General features: G+C 30.9%; 1 protein-coding gene across 4 annotated transcripts in view; it reads left to right on the top strand.

Annotated features, from left to right (window-relative positions):
- The window catches only part of EPHA5 (EPH receptor A5), a 472,740-nt gene that overhangs the window by 403,355 nt on the left and 47,601 nt on the right, over nucleotides 1-21,784 (top strand). For 2 of the 4 annotated variants that reach the window (XM_051965918.1, XM_051965917.1), the window contains exons 9-12: nucleotides 1,791-1,856; nucleotides 15,019-15,086; nucleotides 16,630-16,755; nucleotides 17,881-18,066. In XM_051965918.1, the coding sequence (XP_051821878.1) occupies nucleotides 1,791-1,856; nucleotides 15,019-15,086; nucleotides 16,630-16,755; nucleotides 17,881-18,066 (446 nt within the window). The remainder of the gene's footprint in view (nucleotides 1-1,790; nucleotides 1,857-15,018; nucleotides 15,087-16,629; nucleotides 16,756-17,880; nucleotides 18,067-21,784) is intronic. The other 2 variants (XM_051965920.1, XM_051965919.1) reach the window with 1 other exon arrangement.

Below are 21,784 nucleotides of genomic sequence, written 5' to 3'. Positions count from 1 at the left end.
ATCAGTACCTAGAATAAAATGTATATAAAAATATTAGATCATAGATCCATAAATGGTAGACTTTCAAATTTTTAGTACACTGAGATTTGATTATATTATATAGTAATATATTAATAAGGAAATCAACATGAAATTTTGGAAAGAACACCAGTTCTGGAGGAAAGAATCTACCTTCTAATGCTCATTCAGCTTCACCCTATCTATATGACCTTGGCAAGCTACTTTTCTTGTCAGAGTTTTAAATTGTTCATCTGTTCAATTATAAGGTTGCACTATGTTCAACTTTTCAACTATAAAGTTCTATGACCATTACATTTATACAAGGAAGCAACATTGGTTAAATCAGTACCTGTAAAGGTATATGTCTATTGGAATGGTATTTAAAATATATATTACTCTCAAGATATTAGTGGTGATGCTGCCTACTTTGTATTTGATGATATGAATGAAATCTTTGTTGAGTATAGTCTAGAAAAATCTAGAAGAAACAATTATCCTAAGCATCATTTCACCTACCTCACTAAGCATCATAAAAATTTTATAGGATTACATAATGAGATGCATTGTCTTAGATAGATGAAAGAGAGGAACAAGTTAAATTTATCTTCACTGTGTAGTTAAATCATTTTTAGCTTACATACTATTAACATTCAAAATATTCACATTTAAGTATAAATGCAAAAAACTTCTTCACTGAGTACATCACTGAAAAAAAATATAAATTTGGATTTCTTTTAGATTTTGAGATTATATGAGTAGATGATGGGATAAACTTTATTTTTTTGTGTGTTATAATGTACTTTAGTTAACAGGCCACCAACAGGAAAATAATATTAAATAGGTCAAATGATAGAATTATCAGCTTTATGAAATCAATTTAAAAGTTATTAAATTAACTTAATAATATATGGAATTATTACTAAATACTAAAAAGGAGGACTTTTTGATAGGTGAACAGTGGAAATTTGTCTATCTCTACCTTGCTATAGACAAAAATTATTTGGCACCTTAATTAAAGTGAAATGTTTCTTTGATCAGAACTGTAAGACATTCTCCAATGGGAAAAAAAAATAATTCATCATTGACTGAGCTAGCCAAACCAATTCCATTTTTATGACTGCAACCATAGCATTCACAGTACAACTGATACTTAAAATGAAAGAATCACATATTCTATGATGAGTTCATCTTTATCCTATAGTTATCTTTAATTACTATGAAAAAGAAACAAGAAATATTCATGAAAGAGAATTAGAAATTGAATAATGAATACATTCTTGATTTCAAAATTTCACTTAGTTTGATAAAATTATAAATAAGTTTGATGAATTCATAATTATTTTATTATGTGATTTGATTAAACAACTCCCCCCCCCCAATTAAATAAATGCTAAAATACCCATTAAATCTCAAATACAAATATGGGTTAGCATTTTTATAGCATTCTCAGGTTTATAGGTTCTTTACATGTGCTAGCACATTTGATTGTCAAAACAACTCTGTGAGGTAAGGACTATTATTATTTCCATTTTATAGATGAGGAGACAAACTGACTTGACTAGGGTCAGACAGTATGTTATTTGAACGTGACGTCTCCCTGTCCCCATATCTGATCCTTTCTCAGTTCATTCAATTGGACTAGTTGTTGAAGTAAAACTTTGATTCCACACATTTCCATATATTTAGGATTAAATAAGCAAAATTGACAAATGAAAAGTTTCACATATCTTTATGTGGTATTAGAGTAGTGAGATCCATGCCTTATCTTGGGCTTTTTTTTTCCTTTTCAGTTGCTGTGAATGTGGCTGTGACAGGGCTTCTTCCCTGTGCGCTGTTGCCCATCCAAGCCTAATATGGTTAGTGCTCCCCTTGAGTTTTTTCCCCACACCTCTGTTTTACTTACAATTTACATTTTCTTTCTCCCTCCCATGTGCCCTATACTAGTGCAACTTATTAGTTAAAGATGGTTCTATGTAATACAATATTGTTTCATTAAAAATGAAGATGGTGCCTTAAAAGTGACATAATAAATGGTTCTGCAATAGATTATTTCAAACAAGATATATGATAATACTATGTGTAAGAACAGAGCCCAATATTCATATCTATTTATCAAAGCTGTCATACTGGTTCCAGTGTATAATTTATTCATTCGATTACCATTTTAAACACTACATACAAGATACTGCTATGTGTTGGGGATACAAAAAAGGAAAATTAAATATTTTCTGCCTTAATGATTTTCCATTCTAATGGTTGTGGTGGTGGGTATCTCTGGAGAGGTAGAGACAGACAGAGAGACACATACAGAGAAAGAATGAGATAAACAGAGACATAGAGAGAGACCAAGAGACAGAGGCACACACATACACATACACAGAGAGAGAGAGAGAGAGAAGTAAAATTATTATTTTGGTGCTGTTTTAATGTTTTCTTTGGAGAAGGAAGAGAAGGAAATATATTAATAACTAGATGAATTGAAAAAAAGACTTTATAGAGACAGCTTAGCTGAAGACAGAAGGAAACTAGTGATTTAAAGAAACAGTAAAAAAAAGGGAAGATGAACTTTCCATATTTTGGAGATAATCTGTATAAATGTGCAGAGATGGAATTTAAAATGCTATGTTGGGGGAATAGAAATTAGGCAAATTTGACTACAACTAAGGAGTTTATAGAGAAGTAATACTAATGTGAAATCAGTTTTAAAAGGTTAAAACACAATTGTAAAGGATTCTAAGATATACACGGAGAAGTTTTCATTCCATCCTAGAAGTATGGAGTCATTAAGTATTCTTAATCAGAGTCAGACTTACGCTTCAGTTATATTTAGGAAAGTTTGATAGTGTTATAGATAATAGATCAGTCATGGAAGAGTTTTAACATAAAGAGAACAATTTTAAAAACTGTTGAATTGCACCATGTGAAAGATGATGAAGGCCTCATCTAGTTTGGTTAGCATGTGACTAGAGTGATCAGGATGAGTGTAAGATTTGTTGAGTGGAGGTCAATGGATTTTAGCAACTGATTGCATATGGGATGGGGGGAAAAGGAAAAATAAAACGAATGACAAATGACAGTAGAAGTGATGTCATATCCATTCTACATTTGGCATGCTTTCCATGGAAAAAAGTCACATCAAATCTGAAAGCATCATTTTAGTGCTCTCAAGGTGAATTGACTTTACCATTCCTTCAGAAAGAACCATGCAACTGACATGCAATATTGCTTTTCTTACATTTGTATAAATAGTACCTATATGTTTGAAACAACTCATATATAAATCTCTTAAAACCATCAGAATTGCAACATGTTCTAATTGATGAGTTTAAATTCTGTATTTTATATTAATTAATCTTTTGAGTCAAAATATGGTGAAAGTGAAATTTTGTGAGATATATTTTATATAATTCTAGGCATCCTAGAACAATGTTTTAATATGTTGCTTTCTGGTTCCTACTATGCATTCAAATTTCAGAGATTTCACAAGTATATGTTTCCATACCCAACTAGATTATTAACCATGAAAAAATAAAGAAAACATTGAATTGTAACCAAATTTTGAGAATGTTTCTTCGGATCATAGGGTAGAATTTTTTATTGTAAAAATTTTCAAGGTGAAATTAAGAATATAGTATTAATTTAGATATTAATTTGTTCTTGTGTCTCCTCTAAAATTTGCAGTGTTAATTATGAATCACAAAAATATGAATTGCAATGTTTCTTATTGTTTCCAATATAGAAAGCAATGAGTTTTGTGGCTTAATTCCTTTTGTGATTAAAAAAAAAATGAATGCATAAAAAACTTGTACCTAAATTCAATATCCTATTCAATGAAGTAAAGTACAACATTGATATAGGAAATGAATAGATAATTCCCATTTCTAACATATTCTGGGGCCATGGGCAAGTCACCTCATCTTTCATTTCCCAAAGTCAATTTTCTAAAACTATAAATTGTAAAGAAATGGCTGTCCTTCTTTAACAACAAAGTTCTTCATCAGGAGCTCCCAATAGTGGAGAAATGAAATGCTTAGTTTAAATATATATATATATATATACATATATATATATATATATATATATATATCAAACATAGTGTTTATTTTTGAAAATACAAAGACAAATCTGAAAGTTCTTTTTCTCAAGAATTTTATATCACACTAAGAGGTGGGGACACAATAGAAACAAAAATCTTCTCAGTGGAAATCTGAAGTCAATTAATCGATCACATGTACCAAACTCAGCACTTTGAAGTTGAATTAGGTATATTATGAAAACAAATATCATTTGTTACAGTTATGGTCAACTTATGTCATAAATCAAAGATGATTTTACAAAATTTTAATGTAAATGCAATATTGAGAAGAAAACTTAAAGATTCAAGTGACATTGAGAAGATTTATGAATGGCCACAAAGTTCCTTCAAAATTTCTTTTAAGATGAAGTAGATTGTTGTTAAATTTGATATTTAATTCTATTTATAATTACTTAAAACAGAGACAAACTCACCTAAAATAATTTGTGGAAAATAACAAAAGCAAAAATTGTTCATCTCTTTCCAAGAATTCCACCTGAATGTCTCCAGTCATTCTAAAGAGTAACTCCCTTCCCCCTCAAAAAAGTAGGCATGCTATCATAATAGCTGTGTGAAGATGTCATTTTAAAAGCTGGAGAGACAGAAAACCAATAGTACTAGCTATTTTATGAAAACAAAAGCAAATCTAAACCTTATAAATACTACCTTTTATAAAAATCTACTGTAAGAACTAAGGAAACTTTTTTTTTTTTAGTTTGGTGAATATAGCCATCTTTTCAATCATAAAAATCCAATTTAAAATATTGGTTTAATAACAATATGTCTGGAATTTCCTAAGAGTTACTTCATTAGTATTCTTGTCTATTTTGGGAACTGAAAATAAATGTTCATCTCTTATGACCTGACCAACCAAATTGCTCATTCACAATAATCCTAAAATGTGCTAATGAATTCTAGTATATTATGGAACATTATTTGAAAAGCACTGATCAAGTTTTTTCTCTCTAGAACCTTGTTTCAAAACTACCCTGAAGCTTTTCAGAAACCAAGACAACCTTGACAACTCTCTAGGCCCATTTTACTTTTTTTAAATTTACTTATGGCCTTGTAAAAAGTATTACAATCCCAATTCCTTCATTTTCCTTATGTAATTTAATTCAGTATCAGTGAAATGGGCAAGAGAGAAATAGGTTTTCCTGCAATGATACTTTAGTATCACAAAGTTTTTGTGGGCAAAATCCCTAGCCTAGAACACTGAACCATAGAAACTTATAAATGTCTAAATAGAAAAAAGGAACTTAAATTATACAAACAATAAAGTTTTACCACAATGGCTACAACATATATAAAACCTTACCATTCTTAGTAACATAATCTTGTGAGCACCACAAAAGTATATATTTTTTGAGATTGATTCTGGGTTTTAGTGGTAGGTACAGAAATACCTGCTGACTGCACTTTAAAACTTGCAATAGCCAGAAGAAATGATTATATCCTTTCCATTATAAATCTGTGGGAGGTATGGCTAAAAAATGAATTCCTCATGGACCAAAAGAGAAAAAAAAACCATTGCTACTCATATTGTTGTTGGCTAGTTATCACAGGAAGAATGCTTTTGCAGTTGATCAACCAGAGACCATCATGCTAGATACACTGGATTCTTGTCCTTGTAAATAAATAGTCTTATGAACTTAATTAATTGAAACAGAAAACTACTAAGTAAAGATTATCTTGTAATAAATAAAAGGGCATCATCCAGAATTGTAATGGATGAATGAATGAAATTCAATTATTAAACACTATACATTAGATACCGCACTACATCCCATAGATAAAAAGACATGGCAAACAGTCCTTGGCATCCAAGAGTTTATATTCAAATGGAAAAAAGCCAAATCATGTGTGCTATTGTCAGTGATATTTAAGTAAATCTAAATCATTAAGTATATTTATTATAAAATGCCATCTTCAGAACTTGGAAAATAATTGTATTTAATGACAATTGCCAATATAAGAGGTAGAAATATGCTGAGGGCTATACACAATTTTGTGTATGACAGTTGGGTGAGTGAGAAAACAGACCTCAAACTATGTTTGGGATGGTTAATTGTGAAACTGCTCTGGTTCTTATTTACTCACAAACCAATTAAATTTTGACCCCCAACAAGAATTCTCACTGAGTGGATTAAATCAAACCAAAAAGAGAGGGTTGATCATTCCAGGGTACTGAGCATCCATTTTGGAAGTTGGCAAATAGTACAACGTCTGCCATTTGTTCAATTATGACCAAGAAAAAGAAATACCTTACTTTCTCTTGTGCTGCTATCATTGCTACTGTTGTAATTGTTGCTGTTATTCTTATTCTTATTTTTAATTGATATGTGAAATCAAGGAACTGGAGTAAATAACCTCCATTTATTTTCTTTTAGCTTTAACAAAAGACTTTATCTAAATATAAAGGATGTTTTAAAAAATGAAATTTCATGAAAATATTTAGAGAATATATGTTTTTTGGCATTCTCCTGATCCTGTTAGAATGACTCTTCTGTCTTTGGGACTGCCCCAAAATATTAATGTTTTAATATTAAAAGGTGCTTATTTGGGAAGATTGCACAAAAGAATCAATATATTTATTTATTTTTGATATCTAAATGACACATTTCATTTAAGAGATACTTTTAGAAGTCTTTCTCATTAACTCCACCATGAAAGCAAATCTACAGCACAGTATTAAAGACCGGTTATGGAGAGTGGTTTCAGATATGAATTATAAATCTTTCACTTGTTGATGCTAGTAAGAAGGGTTCTCACTCCTTCAAAGACAAAACAAATTATTATCTATATTTGTACACATATGTAAACATGTGCATATCTATACTTACTAGCTATGAAATTACATAAATGAAAAAATGAAAAAAAAATTACTTGACCTGAGTTCAAATTTTGCCTCTGACACCCTTGCAAGTTACCCTTGCCAAATCACTTCACTTGTTTTTACCTCAATTTTTTCACATATAAAATGAACTTTATGTCCTCTGTGATTCTATCAAATTCTTATTCTATGAATGTATTATAAATATGTTCTCTTCTGGGCTTCACAATTTGCCTCTTTGGTTTTCTTTTCTCTATGCTTTCATCTTTCAGGTGTTTGTGTATGCTTTAATCCTACATAAAAAGAAGAGTTTTTGGTAAATACTTGTCTCCTTAGATTTTCAAGCATATAGAACACATCTCAGAAGATGGTCTGTATTGTTTGCTTCAGAACAATGCTGCCTCTCCACATAGGACCAATGAATTGAACTTAATAGCATCAAATTATGCAGAATATTCATAAACTAATTTTAAAGATAGACTTTTTATGTACCTTATTGCCAACTTTATTGTTTCTGGTTATCTGTAAGCTAATGAATATTGGACTGTCATTAATGAATTTTATTATCCCAGAAATATTCTAGGCAGAATCCCATCCACAATTTTAAATTTTAAAACAAAAAATTTATGCCTCATAAGTCCACTCCAAACCTTATACTTTCAGATCACCAACCCATCACTGATTATTATTCCATATAATATTTCAGGCTTTTATGTTTAAACCTAAGGATTTCCCCTAAAGATAATGATGTTCATAATGCTTGAATGTTGAATATGTTGTTCTTACTCTACCATACCAATATATGTATATTTTTATAAGATGAGATTCTTGCTCTTCTGATAATATCATCTATTTGTTTTGTCTAATAATGTAATTGTTATGAGAGTTTGACAGATTTCTCTTCTGGTATAATAATATACTTTTAAAAATATAACATTACAAATGAAACTTTGAGCATAAGGAACATGTTAAATTTACCAAAAAATTGTAAAAATTCACATTAGGAAACTGGACGTTCATTTTAATAATAATTTTCATGTTTCTCTTCATTCAAATGAGATAGTTTAGCTTGGTAGTTCAATTTTTAAATCAAAGATTTTAAACATCAAATTTCAAATATTTTGTTTTCAATGAAATGACCAGCTTGACACAATAAACTTTCCTAAATTATATGGCAAACTTCTTTTCCAAAAAATGATAATAATATTTATACTCAGCAAAACCTGTTTACATTAAGTCTGCAAACATATAGCTAAAGCACTTAAAAAGAAGAGGGCTTTTGAAAATCCCATATTCCCCAAATTACATTTTCTTTGGCACACTTTAAATATGGTTACATTGAATTCAAACATATGTCGACCTATTATCTTGACTCATTAGTTTCTCTATTTTCATGCCTTTTCCAGCTTCCTTAGAGAGACTCAAGTGGTAAGGGAAATAGAGTTCAATATGTTAAACATCAGTCTGTAATTTTAGAAGCAGTTCGTTTTCAACTGAGGTTGATCATGCACTTATTCTGTGACCTTAAACAAGTCAAATGATTTTTTTTCAATCATTCAGTCTTTGTATGAATGAACAAGGATAATGATTCTAGTCATTCCAAAGTGCAATTATTGCCAAACAAACAAACAAAATACTATAAAGGAATCATGAAGTACTTTAAAACTTAAAAACTATGTTAGAGCATAATTTCTATTAATAATCTTTTTTCCACATTTTCAAATGCCCAGATTTCCTAAATTTTGATATAAACAGTTTAACTACTACATCCTTCTTTCAGTCAATCTTTTGCAGACATTATCTCATTAATCTTCACAAGAGATCTGCTTGAGAGGTAGGTGGGGATATTATCCCCTTTATATTGTTGGGAAACATGGTAGGCACAAAGATGAGGGCCATCCCTTTGTAATAATCCTGGATTCGCATTTTAAAGTGTTTTGTGGCAGGCAGATGTGAAGAGTTGTTGGATGTGAATAGAATATTAAAATTTAGGTGAAGGATTGGTTCCTTAAAATATAACCATGAATTGTTTTGAAATCAGGGTTTTTTTCCTATGGAATAAGGCAGAAACTGTATTACATATTAATTACTTCTGAGGTGATGAAAAATAAAAGATAGATTCTATTAAATATTTTAAAAAATAATTATGAAATTTGCTACTAGACAAACTTAAGAAAAATGTTTGGAAAGAGATTTCCCTTACTTTTATCATGCATTATAAAATGTTTTCTATATTAAAAGTCCAATACAAGATTATATAGACTAATGGACAAAGAATTATACCATTTTTGTTTTCAAATTCATATTTATCTCTTCTCAAATATATATGTAAATATATTTTGCCATTTCATTTCTTGTGGTCAGGACTGCCAACATCGAATTCAAAAACCTCCTTTGTTCAGTGACAGCAAATCCTTGAACTTGAAGAGCCAAGCCATTTCCAAGAAATCTGTAACTGATCCTTTTCAGAATTTCAGCAATAAATGTATTTAACCATGCTTTTATGCAATAGCTGGAGCCACTATTCTGTCAAAACATGAGTGTGTATATTTCTATTAATGTGGTTTTCCCAAAGTCTAAAGTTGCCCAGACTTCTCATTTTGTCAGAAGGGAAATATATAAACCTCACCATTTCCTGACAATTAGTTTCCTTTAGAATGTTTTCTCTTTAAAGTGAAATACTGTAATAAGTATTATGTAGTAAAGCAGTAAAACAGAGATCTAAAAAAGAGGTGTTCGATTCTATGTCAAGCAGTACATTTTCTGAATTTTTCGAAGAATTAGAAATGAGGATCTCCCCCACCCACCCACCCACTCAAATACTGGCTCCTTTAACCAGGTAATGCAAAAAAGAAGAAATTATTTTTTGTTTCTATTCCATAAAAGAAAGTTTTAACTATTTGGAGAATAATTCACCTTAAATTTATTCCCTGTTGCTCATTCATTCACTCCTTTAGAGTCATTGAGTAAATTACTAGTCCTACCTAGTGTATACAATGGTATCATATTGTCCCCAATTCTTAAATTTAATTCCAGAAATGAACAATACACTTTTAAAATAAATTCTGAGTAGAACTCATTAGAACTCGAATGGATTCTACTTGTCATTGTTTATTTTTTAACTATTTCATGTATGATGGGAAAATGCAAATAATCAATTTCTCTCTTTCTCTCTTTCTCCCTCCTTTTCCTCCCTCCCTCCTTCCCCCCTCCTTCTCTATCTTTCTGTCTCTCTCTCTCCTGTCCTCTCTTATTGTCTCTCATTACACACACACACACACACACACACACACAGAGAGAGAGAGAGAGAGAGAGAGAGAGAGAGAGAGAGAGAGAATATTTACTGAATTTTCAAATTGTAGATTTCTAATTATCTAGATCTGGAAGCAGTGGTCCTCAAACTTCTTGGTCTTAGGATTCTTCAGTCTTATATGTGTGTGCGTATATATATATATGTATATATATATCAGCTATGTCTTCCAAAGACTTTTTGTTTATTTGGATTATATTTATTGAAGTTTTTAATCTTATTAGAAACCAAAGTATTTAGTACAATTAATATTGTGATATAATTTAACATGTTATTATAATTATGATAATAAGAATTTTGAATTCATAGAACCCTTAAAAGATTTTGAGCATGACTCGGTGTCATCAGATGATAATATAACAACCACTATTCTAAAATAATGAAAATTTTAATGAATTCTAAATTGTCTATAAGCACTTTACAGTAACAATGAATGAACTAGCTCTTTTAAATTATTATGATTATTAAACACATTGAAGTTGAGTTGGAGTATGATGCAATTCACTTTTCAAAGTATCTTTCAAATAACTAAGATATGCTTTTGAATGATAAAATCAATGGAAAAGCTATTTTGGATGTTTAGCCTCAACCTCCAAATGATGTAGTTATTTTTAGCTTGATATTTCATAGAGCATCAAAAATATAATGTAAAATAAAATGTAGAAAATGTGACTTCTCCATTCAGAAAAAAAAAGAATAAATGTCCCAGAAGGCAGGAGACATAATTTATGCCAAAAGTGCCACATTTATTGTCTATTTGATTGGTAAGATGATGCATCTGGAGCAGTTACAGAAGATAATACTGAATGAACAGGTTTTCTGCAATGCTTTGTTAGTGATGCTGAACCACTATTTGAGAGCAAGTCCATGCCAGCTGCAGTTTTACTTGGTGTATCTTGTTGAGGCTTGTTTTAATGGTGCTTTGGGGGGTTTCAGAACTTAATTTTATATGTTAATGTGACATGCTGCCGTATATGTTATCGAGCTCCAGAGATGCCCATAGTCAAAAATAACTCGATTCTATTGCCCTTCTGAATCTCACCCTAGGTAATAAAATGTTATCCACTCTGCACAAAGGTATTCCCAAATCATTTTTATAAGAGATTTAAAGTTTTATTTCTACTTTCATGTGAGGAATTTGCATACAATTTAAATTTTCACTAGACTCATTTAATGATAAAGATAACTTCAGGTTAGTTTTGAAAGCTTAGGCTCTATTTCTTGGGGTAAAGGGAAATTTATTTTCAAAGGTAAACTGTAAGGTGTACGTGTATGTGTGTATTGTGTGTGTGAATGTGTGTGTATATACAAGTTTGTTTATCAGTGTAAATATCTGTTTTGTTTGAGAATGCCTTATATTAGGTTTGTGCCTTTAAGTAATACCTAGATCTCAAAAGGCATGTAAAATATTTTTATATGTATATATGGGTATGTGGGTATGTTAGACACACAAAGTCTATGTATATGTTGATATGCATATATCTGTATAAACACATATATTCAAAATATGTTTATGTGTTTATATAGGTATGCATGTAAATATGCATATATGCAAGTGTATATATATATATATATATATATATATATATATATATATATATATATATATATATATATACACAAGAGACACAGAGAGAAAAACAGAGATAGAGACAGAGATGGAATGAAAGAGATTACATTATAACTGAGAATGAAGGTGCTACAATTGCCAACATGGCACTAGAGAGGGCTCGAGTTTAAAATTTGCCTCTCCAACTTTCTACCTTGGGTCTTTCATGGACCTGAATCTCTATATCTATTAAAAAAAAAAAGAAAAGAAAAGAAAAGCTTTGAACTACATGACTTTCAAAATCTGTTCCAGATCTAAATTTATAATTACAACTTATTTCTAAAGGCAAATGAATTTATTTAATCCAAAAATAACAAATGTAAAAATGGAAATGTTTACAATATTGAAGTTTATTAAAATTGAATCTCAGATTTAATATATTTCAATATAATGTGTATTTGTCTTTTTTTGATTTTTATGTAATTCAACTTCACATATGGTTTTTAATTGGGGGTAAAGATAAGGGAGAAAATCTGGAACTCAAAAGTACTTTAAAAATATTTTTTTTTGTTTTGAATATAACTGGGAAAATCATTAAATAAATAAAATAAAATAATCTTGTATAATTCCTCACTGAATTTCAATATCAGTGATGTATGAATAACTTCTTGGAGGATACCAGAGTCCTTTACAGCTCTAAATGTATGATTCTATTTAGTGTATCATCTCACCAAGGAGCAGGAAATGAATTAATTAACTAATCTCATAGTTAACTCACAGAGAGTAGTTTATTCCTTTTAATTACTAGTTAATCAACTAATATGAATTAGAATAATGTAGCTTGAAAATCTAACACCTTCCTTGTCTTCTCTGTATGCTCATAAAAATTGCTATTGTTTAATATAAAGTTAGTTCTTTAACAAGCAAAAAAGTATATTTGCTTTAATCATGTCTCTCTTAAATTTTATAATTAATAGGAAAACAGACTTTAAAAGAAGTATTTCTACTATATTTTGTCATCTTTGTTATCATAATGAAAACCTTTTAAAATTCAAAACATAAAACTAGCAAAATACTCTTTGAATCTGTTTTTGTAACATTCTGTGCAAGAAATATGTCTTTGAACTAGTATTAGAATAAAACTGTTTATTGATCCTCAATATTTTTTAATTAACTATTTGCTGTGTCAGAACATGTATTTACCTCACAAAATATATTTGGCAAATATTTTACAATTTTTCTTGTCACAATAAAAATAAAATTAAATGATATTTTTTGTTTTCCTAGCAATGGTTTGAATGTCATGTTGGTATGGTTCTTAGGTGCCATTACTTTCCTTTGTGTGACAGACTGTGCTCCTTCCTTCCCCAAACATTTTTCCTCATTGTATGGACACAACCAAAACATCATCCATTCATGCATTCATGCATTCATTCATTCATTCTGCAAACATTATTTAGCACCTGCTTCACAAGGCATTATGCAAGTGGCTATAGAGACAAATGAGACTTGGTTTCTGCCCAAGATCTATTGGAGGAAATGAGACATAAACAAAGAACTCAAAAACAAGGTAGAATATGATAAATGTCGCAAGAAAGAGACAAAATGTTATGGTAGCCACAGCATAGAAAAAAAAAACTGAAAAATATTGTAGAGGGTGAAGGGAAACTTCATGGATTTAGCAGCAAATGCTTGAATGACTAAAATTTTAATATGTTATGTATGGATAGGGAAGATAGGACAGTCTTTTTGTAGATAGAGTAGTGTAGGAGTAGAACAATGTAAGATGCGACTGTCCCTCCAATAGTGCTTTTGCATGAGTGTAAATTAAAAATGCTAAAAAGGATTGAGAGAAAAATGTCTAGAAATGCAGTTTGGGGCCAAAACAATCTTGTCCTAAGTATTAAGCAAAGGAGTTTATTAGATAAACCTTTAGGTGCAGGAAATTTTTGAGCAAAGGACTCATATGATCAATGACATTTCATAAAGATTTAAGAGGAGTGAGCACTGTAGCATGATAGAGAGAGGAGACAAGGGAAAGGAGAGAAGAAATAAGTAAGACAATACATATAGGAGGATTGGCCTAAGGACAAAATGTTGGGAAGTATCCACCTACCTTTAGTGATTGGCAAAAGCAATACCAGCCAGTAAAGGAATTAGAAAAAGAATCTTCAGACAGGAAAGTGAAGAACCAGAAAAGTGATTTGCTTTGTAATCAGAGAGAGAAAATTTCCAATCAGCAAATGGATAGAGAGAGGATAGAGATCTTCTTGTACATGTTTAACAACAAATTTCTAAGTTATAGATGAAAACTTATAAATTAATTGTTAAGCCAGTTTGAGTTTATTCCAGCATATCCCTGGGAGAAAGGCAACAGTGATAAATGCAGGAGGAAATCTGAGAGGGAATATGGAATTTTTAAAAAAAAATATGATCAGAAAAATCATAGAAAAATTTAATTTAGCTTTACAAGAAGTTGATAAAAGGAATAGTGAGGAAGAAAGGACTAGAAATGGATACATACTCTGATGGGTTTTCATTATGAAAGGCAGGCCAAACTATTTTAGTGAAATAATTCTGAACTGCCTTTTGGCCTTTTGTGTATCACAGAAAAAATTCTTCAGTATATTTGTGCAATCATTTTACACAATGGACCTTGATAGTACATATAAATTGGGTAGAGTGAAGTATTGGTTGGATTAGGTCACATCTAAAGTGCTTTTTATATTTATAGTATAAATTTCCAGTATGAAAGTTATAGAAGATGCAATGGGAGCTCAAGCAGATAATAAAGCTGAGATTCCCCTCCCCTTTTCTTCAGAATGTAGAAGACATGAAAGAACTAGTGAAAAGAGAAGGATTTGTGATTCACACTGGAAAAAGTTAATTTGCCATTGTCTAGAAAGAGAGAAGAAACCACAGAATACCTAGGATAGGTGGAAGCTTTATCATGGAAAAGAAGATTGGCCTATTACTTTGAAATGGAAAGAAAGCATTAACCAATAAGTGAAGGTATCTTGAAAATAAGAGAATGAAAGATAAAGGAACTTGTCAAGCTAATTGTTTCAATTAATTAATTCTTTCAATAAAGTATTTAAAGAAGTTATCACCTAAGGGTAGGAAGTATTTTGCTTTAATACTTTCTCTAACAAGCAATGATTTTAGTTATCTTTCTCTTTCCTGTACTTATTGTGAATAATTTGCTTTAATACATTGAAATTTGTGACTGATTGATGCTTACTCTGTTCCAGGAGGTGTGGCTACAGTAAAGCAAAACAAGACCCAGAAGAGGAAAAAATGCATTTTCATAATGGGCACAGTAAGCACTTTGTACAAATTTCCCCACAGTTCTCTCTGATCTTTGTTTACATTTTTGGATGGGTGTAGGATCATAATTAACCAAAGGATAGCTTTGTTGTTTTTTAATATCAAATCTTCTATGAAGAACAGAAAATTTATAAATGGTGATAAGATGTTGAAAAGTAATTGATACAGTTTGAGCACCTCTTTGCTACAACTTTTGAACACTGAAGGAATTTCAATAGCATTCTATTATATAGTTATAAAAAAATGTCATTTCAAACCAAGTCTCTAAGTAAATTCTAATTTATATAAATTCAGTGGTGAAAAAATACATCATATTAATTATGGAAATTGAGTGTAAATAAGATTTTCAAAACCTCAGCATTCCCTCATTAAGCCATTTTCCTTTTAATCTACTTTCCCTGCTCTTTTGCATTAGATACGAATTTTCTGGAACATATTATATAGACTACTTAGTCTCAAATGACATGGAAGATTTTACAGGGCTGTAGATAATTTAAGAAAGAAATGTAAAATGGATGTATACTCTTGTTCACAAAAAAGATGTCAGGATTGCTTCATGAAAAGTGATGCATCTAGAATTTTCAAAATGGTCTGATCTACTAAACCACCAACAAGAATATGGCAAGCACAAGATGTGGTGCTTCTGATTCTGCTAAATCCCCTCTCTCTCCCCCAGTACAATCACCATGGAAGACTCACTTTCAATTTTTGTTGTATATGCCCAAATTTGACATATAACTGTTTGTAAGGGAAGTACCAAAACTTTCGTCTGTTTTGTTGTCAAACTCCAGAATAACATTACCTTTCCTAACCTACTCCCAGAAAAGGAGTGTGTGTATATGTGTCTGTGTCGTGTGTGTGTGTGTGTGTGTGTGTGTGTGTGTGTGTGACAGTATAATTTATATAGAGTTTGGTTTAGAGTCAGAAAGTCCTGGATCTAACTACAAACAAACACTAACAAGGGGAACCTGTCAGGTCCTTTAAGTTCTTAGAGTGTTATGCAACTAAAAAAGGAAAAAAAGAGAAAAGGAGAAGAAAGGAGAGGACAGGACAGGACAGGACAGGACAGGTAAGAAGAGGAGAGAAGAAGAGAGGAGAGGAGAAGAGAGGAGAGAAGAGGAAAAGAGAGGAGAGGAGAGGAGAAGAGAGAGAGACACACACAGAGAGAGACAGAAGAGGGAGAGGAGGGAAAGAGAGAAAAAGGAAGAGAACTTGGAGAAGAAGAAAATGAATAAAAAGGAGGAGAAGGAAAGAAATTATATATAGAGAGATGTAGATAGATACATATATGAATAAACATATATGTATCTATATATATACATACACAAATGCATACATATACATACCCATATACTCTAATAATCTATTCTAAAATATTTGATCCTAAAAATAAAAGTTGTATCATGACTACTTTTTTTGTTTTTTTTTTTTCTTTTAAAAAATAATTTGGAAGACTATAGTAATATATTAATGGTATTTGGAATCCTTCTCATCATCACTATCATTTCTATTTTAATGTTGATTTATTTTAACAGTTAAACTACCAGGAGTAAGAACTTATATTGATCCACATACCTATGAGGACCCTAATCAGGCTGTTCATGAATTTGCCAAGGAAATAGAAGCTTCCTGCATTACCATTGAAAGAGTTATTGGGGCAGGTAAGGTGGTGTGTTTAAGTATAAATTCTTGACTTGTATTTATAAATTAGTGCATGAATGCTGCATTTATAAGTGAACATAAAAATTGTTTTTAAATATATTAAATTTAATTTTCTTAAATGTAAAGTAATGAACTAAATTTTAAAAGTTACTTTTCTATTTCCTCATGCTATAACTCATTTTAATGAACATACATGAATCTCTTGGTTTAAACAACAAATAGGCAATTATGTGACTCATTTTTTCACATAACATGAATTTATAGATCTTAATCATATAATGCCAACTTGTGGTTATTTTGTGGCTGATGTTCCTTTTTTGCCGATCATCTTCTGTCAATTCATAGACTTTGAATCATTTCACTAATTTCTATCACCACCACTTGAATATATGAAGAAAAAGCAGGTGAAGGGAAATTTATTGGTCCACAATTATTTTCTGCTAATAGTTCTGATGCATAGTTGGTTTAAAAAATGAAATCTAATTTGAATGAATTAGAATTTGAAAATGAACTTGAATAAAAATGAATAACATATACATATACATATCTATTTGATATTTCCTTTGAAGCTTTTCATCTGGATATGTTTTGGCTTATGATTATATGTAATTTTCTTGTCTACTGGCTCAAGAATTAAAATCTATATTCAGTGAGATATAATATTATAGAAGTGTATTTGAATAATGCATTTTATATATATATATTAAATGTTTGTCTTTGTGAGTGTCTGTATACAGATCACTGCTAAAAAGTATTTTTTTTAAATCCATAAACTTGGTGGCTAGTCTACTGCTAGGAAGCCTATTCATTTTACTCAAAGCTGAAGCACACAGTTCATTACTAGGCCAGTAAGTATGAGTTTCAGTTTCACTAGATGGACTTTGAAAAAAATTACCCTAAGTTAGTTACAGGCCATGATGAAGCATTAGAAGAAGCATTTTAGTAGAGGAATGAAATCTATAGGAATATATATGTTCATTGATACAGAATTGGAAAGTATCCCTGAAGCCAATAGTTAAAAAATATAATCCAATATTTTAGCAGTCTGTTGGGTAATTGGACCTAATTTAAGCCACTTGTCTTAAAATGAGTACTTTCCTTATCCCTTTCATCTTCATTACCAGGAGAATTCGGTGAAGTCTGCAGTGGACGTCTAAAATTACCAGGAAAAAGAGAATTTCCTGTGGCTATCAAAACCCTTAAAGTGGGTTATACTGAGAAACAAAGGAGAGATTTCCTTGGGGAAGCAAGTATCATGGGGCAGTTTGATCACCCCAATATCATCCATTTGGAAGGCGTTGTGACAAAAAGTATGTATCAACTTCTACATGATTGTATTCTTTGAAAACTAAATTCTATTTTCTTTCATTTTCTCTGACAGGTTGTGGCTTTGGTACAGAAGGAAAACAGGTCTAGATGACATTAATATTATCTAATGCTAAGTAACTTTGAAATGATGTGTTCCCATTTCAAAAGATTCCTGAGCAATTTGAGCTTATCTGTATATAAGCTGTGCTTTTAAGTAAAGGTGAACTTTTAAGGCTATTGCAAGAACTAGCAAATTCAATAATAACCTAACCTCAAAGAAATATTAATCAGCTAATGAAAAGAAGCAGCAATAGTGTTAACGTTATCTTTGTCCTAGTCCCATATCCTTTTATCCTAATGAAACATAATCCTCAAAGGCTAGATACATGGTTCTAATATGAATGGCAGATCCACAGGTGCCATGCCACCTTTATGCAATCCTTTATAGTCAGCTGTATTTCTTTCTTTCACTTTCTCCATTGAGGTATTTTAATAGCTCCCTGGAAAGCAACAGCCTCAAAAGACTGAAAATGTCCCAGTGACAAGTGTCCCTCAGGCTTCATTATTTCCCTTAAATCAGTAGCAACCTGTTCAATTTTGGCTCAGGCTTTTTTGTACTGTAGAGACCACAAAATGATAACCAGTGCTTCCCATCTATTTTGAAACTTCTTAGGTATATTCCACACGTATACTCATTTGTTGCTCTAACTAATTCTTAAAAGATTTTAATAGCACATTTATCAATTCACATCAGCTATTATTTTGACCTTATTAAGCTTGAAAGAACCCAGGGGTGAGCCTTTAATATTAATTAATGAAAGAGGGAATAGGCAAACTACATGCTCTTATGGATAGGTACTGATCCTAGAGTCAGAAAGACCTGATTTCAAATACTGCCTCACAAACTTGCCAGCTATGTCATCCTGGATAAGTTACTTTGTTTGCCTCAGTTTCTTTATATGTAAAATGGGGATAATAACTATGTCAAGGGACATTGTAAGAATCAAATGAGATAATATTTGTGAAACTTAAAGTGCTATTAAAATGGAAACTATTATCATAATTTGTAATTTTTGTACCAGTTACTATTATACTAAAACAATGACTCCAGTGGTCTTACTAAAATTTCTCTGAAGCACAAGCAAAGATGATACTAGATGTCTGCATGTCACCCGTTTTGTCTAGCTATATGATTTCCAAAAGCCTAGAGAAGATCACATATTTATTATGATTGACTAGGCTATGAGTTTTTTCTTTCTTTATTTTGGTTTTGAATGATGAGAGACTAAGGAAGAGGAGTTACCAATAAAGATACAAAAAAAGAGGAACATATTAATATTTTCTTTAACAATACAGAAGGAATCATAAACAGGGCATTCTTGAAAGTGACATCTAAAATTTACTATATACATTTTTTAAAATTGAATGATATAAAATAGAGATTTTTAGCATTTTACAGTTTTCTATTTTTGCTGTACATAGACAGAAGTGCTAATTTTTTGTATTAAGTTTAAAATTTTAAAAATAAAAACTAGGCTCCAGAGCTATAATCTGTTATCTAGGAAATTTTTTCACTCAGTCCAGTATCCTATATGTCATGCAAATAATCAACATTTTTATCATTTTGTTTAATGACCACAATCATATAGAAAGAAAGCAATTAAAGACTTCTCACAATCATATTCCTAATATTTACTCCTGTGATTATTTATTTTTTATTATTATTAAAGCTTTTTATTTACAAAACATATGCTTGGATAATTTTTCCAACAATGACCCTTGCAAAGCCTTTTGTTCCAAATTTTCCTCTCCTTCTCCCCACCCCAACCGTTGCTGGGAGGGAGTCCAATATATGTCAAATATATTAAAATATGTGTTAAATCCAATTTATATATGTCTACAATTTATATAGTTTTCTTGCTATACAAGAAAAATCAGATCAAGAAGGAAAAAAGGAAAAAAAAAAAGAAAAACTGAGAAAGAAAACAAAATGTAAGCAAATAACAACGGAGAGAGTGAGAATGCTATGTTTTGGTCCACATTTTATTCCTATGGTTCTCTCTCTCAGTGTAGATGGCTCTCTTTATCACTGAACAAGTGGAATTGGTTTGAATCATCTCAATGTTAAAAAGAGCCATGTCCATCAGAATTGATCATTGTATAGTCTTTTTTTTTGCCATATACAGTGATCTTCTAGTTCTGCTCATTTCACTTGACATCAATTCATATAGGTCTCTCCAAGTCTCTCTGAAATCATTCTGCTGGTCATTTCTTATAGAACAATAATATTCCATAGCATTCATATACCACAACTTATACAGTCATTCTCCAATTGACGGGCATCCACTCCGTTTCCAGTTGCTAGCCACTACAAAAAGGGCTGACACAAACAAAAATTTTTGCACATGTGGGTACCTTTCCCTTCTTTATAATCTCTTTGGGATATAAGCCCAGTAGAAATATTGCTGGATCAACGGAGAGGTTACAGGGGTTAGAGATTCTGACTGGTGTTAGGAAGATAATTTCAAATCTAGCCTAGATAATTAAAAACTTTGTGACCCTTGGCAATTCATTTAAGCTTCTTTGCCTCAGTTTGCACATCTGTTAAATGAGCTGGAAAAGTAAATGACACACTACTCGATTATCTTTTCAAAGAAATTCCAAATGGGAACATGAAGAGTTGGACACAACTGACATGATAGAAGAACAAAAGCCATTAATATTTGCTTTTTCATAATAAGAATCTTAGGTGCATTAAAGAATTATAGATTTGTTCACATCCTATTACAATAAGATCAATAGATTTAGCTCAGAAAGATAACTTTAAAGTCATGTGAGCAAAGCCCCTCATTTTACATAATAACCTAAAGTCCAGAGGAAGCAACTTGCCTACAATTATATACCTAATGGTTGAACTACAATTTAAATGGAAGCTTTTTATCTTCAAATCCAAAGTTCTTCACACTATTCAGAAAATTTCTCCATACTAGAGTTTCACATTTCACTCAACTATTTGCTATTTATGTTACTAAGCAAGTCATTTAACATTTTGGGACTTGGTTTATTCATCTATAAAAAAGGGGATTTATATCAATAATGTACCAATGCTCTTAATAAGGTAGCTTGATAGTCTATCAGTGAGCCTATCACTTTGAGTTAATTCATTGGTAAGTAACAAACAAGATTTGTAAGGCTAGATTTCAGAGGTGCCTGTGAACTTAAATGGAGAAAAATATATCTTTCCCCTTTATAATTTGTTTTCTATTTAATTATAACAAAGAAGAAAAATAGCAGAAAGAAGGGTATTATTTTAGGGGGAGAGCCATTGGGTAATTATTTTCCCTGTTTTATAATTGGGAAATATGAGGCAGACTGATCCAGAGTCATGTTTGTAAACATTTGAAGCAGAGTTTAAACTCAAGTCTTTCAAATTACAAGAACAGCAATCTATCCACTCTACTATTTAGCTCAATTGAATATAGTTCAGATTTCTTTATATGAGATGTATGCAGTTAGCAACACATATTTTTAAAAGAGCTAACTCCAAACCAGTCACCCCAATTGGAAATTACACCTAAAAACATTTATAGTAATGCTTCCTTAGTAATTCTACCTCTGATCCCAAGAAACAACATAATTAATGTTGACTAACACTATCATAATAATATAATTTTGTTTTCTTAGAGAGGATTTTCTTCTAAAGTGTAATTAGGAAACAGA

The sequence above is a fragment of the Antechinus flavipes genome, chromosome 6, assembly GCF_016432865.1.
Source record: "Antechinus flavipes isolate AdamAnt ecotype Samford, QLD, Australia chromosome 6, AdamAnt_v2, whole genome shotgun sequence".
NCBI lineage: Eukaryota > Metazoa > Chordata > Mammalia > Dasyuromorphia > Dasyuridae > Antechinus > Antechinus flavipes.
The sequence above is the reverse complement of the archived record's forward strand: the minus strand, read 5'-3'. Positions and strand labels throughout refer to the sequence as shown.